This window comes from Equus asinus, chromosome 8, assembly GCF_041296235.1.
Source record: "Equus asinus isolate D_3611 breed Donkey chromosome 8, EquAss-T2T_v2, whole genome shotgun sequence".
Taxonomy (NCBI): domain Eukaryota; kingdom Metazoa; phylum Chordata; class Mammalia; order Perissodactyla; family Equidae; genus Equus; species Equus asinus.
The window spans coordinates 50,626,110-50,631,434 of NC_091797.1; the positions used below are offsets into that span (position 1 = coordinate 50,626,110).

General features: G+C 48.3%; 1 protein-coding gene across 1 annotated transcript; it reads right to left on the minus strand.

Annotated features, from left to right (window-relative positions):
• Positions 1–1,591: 1,591 nt before the first annotated feature.
• On the minus strand, positions 1,592–4,542 carry ID4 (inhibitor of DNA binding 4). Its single transcript, XM_014856779.3, has 3 exons — positions 4,102–4,542; positions 3,659–3,717; positions 1,592–3,082 (listed from the first exon to the last, which is right to left on the minus strand). Exons 1-2 carry the CDS (start codon positions 4,540–4,542, stop codon positions 3,673–3,675), a joined length of 486 nt encoding a protein of 161 aa, XP_014712265.2. The 3' UTR covers positions 1,592–3,082; positions 3,659–3,672.
• Positions 4,543–5,325: the final 783 nt, after the last annotated feature.

The window sequence follows — 5,325 nt, forward strand, 5'->3', positions numbered from 1 at the left end:
CCATTCTTGATAATGAAAAATTGCATAACTCAGTAGAAGTCAATTAAAAACCACAAACTTCAGAACCCTTTGCTCAGTGAGGATTTATTATTATAGAAGGCATTTATTACAATAGATTTGGGGGGGGTCAAAATTTTTAAAAGTTCTAAAAATTCAGTTAAAGCTTGACAATAAAGTTGAGTAAGATTTACACAATATCAAAGTATATTAGTTCTTTGAAATGACTTTTTTTTTCTTCCTTTAACATGAGATATCTGAGATGTTCAGGATTTTGTAACCACGTTAGAAACAACATCCCACCATGGGAGACTCTTTTTTCCTCTGAAAGTTTTAAACGATTCTTATTCTTTGGTTGTGCCTATACAATGACAAGTAGACAAACTAAATGAGAGAAGTCACGTTATTTTCCTCTGTTAAACCAAATATCTGAATAATTAGATCTATAAACGACTCAGATGTTTTTGTTATCTGATTGCTTGGTTAGGACACAGTCCACATTTTAATAGAATGTAGTATTTTTATACAACTGTGTATAATTTTTTAAAAATAAACAACTTTTTTTCTTTAGAGACCTCCAATGCTATGCAAGTGGCCAAGGAAAAAATGTCAACTCTGTAAAATGCAATATCTATAACACTTTTCTTCCCTTTTAGTGGTTTTTCATGCCCAAAATGTAAAATTAAGTAAGGAGCAACATTTATCTTCAAAACCCAAAAATATTTATCCATTTATTTTGAGGTTTGCAATCTCTCTGCATAAGTTTAAACAGAGCCTAAAGGCTTAGGTAGCGGTCGGCAGTCCGCCCTGACAGATAAATGCCTGACTCCAACCAACAGCACACATGTGACTTGCTTCCGACTGAAACTAAACTGCTAAATAAAAAGGAGGAATTGTCCCCTGTTTTAATAACAAAGAACGCAATCGTTAGAATTCTTCAGATTTGGAATTCCTGCAGTGTTCTTGTGTTTTCCTCTTGATGTGTGACAAGAATGAATAATATCAAAAATAAAAATAACCCCAATGAAACAAGGAGTCCTTTGACTTTATAAGGCTCAACATCAAATACATCAAATTCTAAAAATACCTAAGATCAGTAAAATGTCAAAGTTGAGGGGACAACACGCTGGGGATAGAATGGAGTTTTAAAACCTTTCAATTTACTTGAACCTACTAGCATTAACTTCGTTCATTTCTGTTGAGTTATTGCTACTTCGACTGACTACTAGGGACCATGATATTTCATATTCATACAAATGTTTGACTTTGACCTCATAAAAAGTCCCTTGGGTCTATAATACTTTTATTCTTGTATAATCTGAAACAAATCCTTTCCTTTTAAAAATCAAACAGACCACGTTACACACACAGTTGACTAACTATTTACAAAGTACCCAATTAAATCCTACTTAATTCTCCCTCACTCTAAAAATTCCATCTAACTGGTGTGTAAAGTACTGATCACATTAAATGCATAATATTCACAAGCCCTGATAGTCCTATCTAACCTAGAAAATATTACATTCCTTAAAGAGAAAAGAACGCCTTAAAAAATAAGTCTAAGGTTTTGAAGAAAGGAGACCAGAAATCACAGTACAAGACAGATAAATCTACTTTAATATTCACATGTAAAAGTTACACATCACAAGAGATTGGACAGTAGTTTAGCAATTAACTAAGATAGCTATAGTGAAAATCATTTTTATAAAAAAATAATCTAGATGCGGTCATCAGAATTTTTGGTCTACTTAAGTTAATGTTTGAAGATCGACTTTTATCCCTGCTTGAAGGATTTGCCATTATGCCTTTTTATTTTTTTCTCCCACTGTTGCTTATTAATATTCTTTGGAGGAAGGAAAGCAGAAAGTGTTCATTTCCAAGAGTTTGTCCTTTGGTAGCAAGCAGAGAACATTTTTCATTTCTATGATTTAAATAATCTGTACAGACATGAAACTTAGTGACATTAAACCTTAGTGTAGAAAGAAGAATGATAAGCATCTTTTTTTCACTTTGATGAAACAGTAGATTTCATAAACTCTTTAAGGATCCAAGCATTTCCCCGACCCATATGCAAAATCATTCAGAATCCATTTAGACCTCAGTTAAAAAACGAAAAACAAACACTTAGTCTTTTTATATTACACTATCAAACCCTGTGCTTAAAAACTGATAAAGTCTATTTTCAACATGTATACTTCAAATACAAAGATTTCAATCCAGGTTAAAGAAAACACATTTGAATGGACTCAGAACAAGTTTATTTTGTGATTAAACATCTCATGCAGTCATGCAGGACCACTAGCCATAACTGTTACTTCCCAGTCTACACGACACTGAGCAAAACAAAAACAAATTCGAAGCCAGGCCAAAGAAAAGACATTCAGGATATCAAGAGCTCTGCAATTGAGCTGAAAAATAATTTTCCAAAAGAAATATTCCCATAGATTAAAAAAACACACACATAATATTTACAAAAAATATTTAATTAAAAATATCTTATAATTACAGTAGTCTATTAAAGCGTATACTTTCTCACACTTATAGAACATCTCTATATATACATGGTCTGAAATGTCACTCAGTTATCTATACAATATGTAACATTCTTGCAGGGAAAAGAAAATTCCCTGCCCCATTATAATCATCTATTTTAAACAATAGATGTCAAAAAAAAATATCTACAATGCTCTGGTATATTAGTAAAGCTTCAAAACAAAAATTGAGCTCCTTGGTCACCAAGTAGGCTTCTAAAGTCGGATTTACTCGATCTTCTATTTATCAGTCCTGTCACACTTAAGCTTAAAAGTTTTACTGCACCTCCAAAAAACACAGAAATGTACAATTCACAGCGGTTATAAATGAAAAGACAAAAGAGAATACGTATGTAGAATGTTTATGAACGTGCAAAAAAAAAAAAAAAAGGATGAAAGTTTTTTCTTTCCTCTCCCTCTCTCTTGGAATGACGAATGAAACGTTTCTAGGATTTGCTGATGTTTTTTCCTTTCCTCCGGTGGCTCTCTCTCTAACTTCTGCTCTTCCCCCTCCCTCTCTAGCGCTCCTGGCTCGGGCTCAGGCGGCCGCACACCTGTGGAAGAGGAATGAATAGAGGGGGTGTGTGAACCTTCCCGCTGCAGACTAACTGGCGCCACCGACCAAACTCAAGACATGCTTGATCAACAACCCAAAACAAACCACCAGGTCAGACAACACCCGCAGCCCGCGGCCCGGCCAGGCGCCGAACAGGCAGCTACGGGCCCCGGGGAAGCTTGGAGAGGGGACCCACTCCCAGGCGCTGTCTGCGTCCTCCTCCGTGGGTGTCAGACTGCGCGCGGGACATCGGGCAGTTTCCACGCCCACGAGGGTGCCCTCCCTCGGCGGGGAGGGGAGCAGGAAGAGCCTGCCGGTCACTGGGGGAGGCACGGGGGCGGCGGGGACGTAAGCAGATCCCTCTCCATTTAGAGTGAACCCCGAGTTCCTAAAGCGAAGTACGGGTTCACTTGCTAACTGGGTGGCAGGGAGAGAGACAGGAGGGGTCCGCCTCCTTAGGAGTTTGCCCTCAGAAATTCTGGGGGGTAAACAACACTGCAGTGTTTGGCATCGGAAGGCTCCGGGGACAGCGTCCCTGGTGACCAGCCACTCGAGAAGGGAAACGCGCGCTCACCTGGACAGCGCGGCTCAGCGGCACAGAATGCTGTCGCCCTGCTTGTTCACAGCGCCGGCCTGGAACAGCAACGGAACACCAGGGGAAAGGTTAGCAGGCGCAAACATCGCAATCGTCGCTGTCCTGGATTCGTTCTCGGAAACCGAAGCCCCCACCCCAGCCTGCCGCTCTGGGGGACCCTCACCCCAAACCCGGCCACAGCCTGGACTTGACAGCCCAGGATGCGCACAGCCCCAGTCCCGCCCCACGCGTTCACCCGGACCGGTACTCGCGGCGCGGAGCCAGCTGCTGACGGCCCCGGGCGCCCAGAGGAGAAGGAGGGGAGTACTGTCATTCTCGGCCGTCCCTGCCCCAAAGAAAGGGAGCGCCCGCGTCCCACCCTCCCGCCACCGCCCTCCCGGGCTCCGGCAGCATCCACCCCGGCCCGGCACCCGGCCTCTCACCGGGTCGGTGTTGAGCGCTGTGAGCGGGGTTCGCGGCGGCGCGGAGGGACAGGTCCCGGCCGGGTGGTGCGGCGGTGCCGGTGGTGGCGGCTGCCTCAGCAGAGCCGGGTGCGTCTCCAGCGCCAGCTGCAGGTCCAGGATGTAGTCGATAACGTGCTGCAGGATCTCCACTTTGCTGACTTTCTTGTTGGGCGGGATGGTGGGCACTAGCCTCCGCAGGCGGCTGTAGCAGTCGTTCATATCGCACTGCAGGCACAGCGCCGGCTCATCGGCCGCCGCCTCGGCCGCCTTGCAGCGCGCTGCCGCCGCCGCGGCCGCCGCAGCCGCCGAGCCGCCCAGGCTGTGGCCGTGCTCGGCCAGGCAGCGCAGCGCCAGCTCCCCGCCGCCGCAGCCCGACGGCGCCTTGCGGCCCGAGGGGCGCACCGGGCTCACCGCCTTCATCGCGCGCGCCCTACGCCCTGCGCGAGCGGACCTGCTGGGGCGAGCGAGGGAGGCAGGCAAGCTCCGGGCCCCCGCCCGCGGCCGGCTCCGCTCTCTTTGCCTTCGCGGCCGGCGCGCTCGGTCCGCGCTCGGGGCACTGGCGATCCCGCGCCCAACAATTGACGGGAGGGTCGCTCCGGGTTTTGCGGGGGGATCTCTGCTCAGTGGGCGACACTCGGCCGGGACCAAAAGGCCAGAAAAATCAAAAGCACCGGAAAGAAAGCAGCCCACCGGGTTCCCTAGTCACTCCCTTCGGAGCTCCGACTATGGCCCGGCCGCCGCCGCCGCCGCCGCGCTCCCCTAGCCCGAGGTTTCCCCACTCCCGAGACCGACTCACAACCGCGCCTCCTCTACGCTCTCGCCCAGCCCGCCGCGCAGCTGCATTTATAAGCCGCGCGCCCCGAGGGCGGGGCCAGCGCGTTGGCCAGGTCGCCGCGCTAGCCGAGCTGAGCCGGGCTGGGCGCGCGGGCGGGTGCGCCGAGGGAGGTGGCGAGGGCGGGGGCTCCGGGCGGTGCTGGGGGCGGGGAGCCGGGCAACCGGAGTGGAGGGGTAGGCGGGGGGTCGGGAGTGGCCAGCCAATCAGGCGGACGGTGCCACCTCAGGGAATGACGCTCGGGCCAATGGGAAGGGCACTCCATTCCGTCAACGCCGTGGGTCGGAAAGGGAACTGGGTGGGAGTCGGGCCAGGCTGGTGAGTGCCCTAGGGAGGAGAAAAGAGAGGGAGAAGTTCCTGCGAAGAACTGC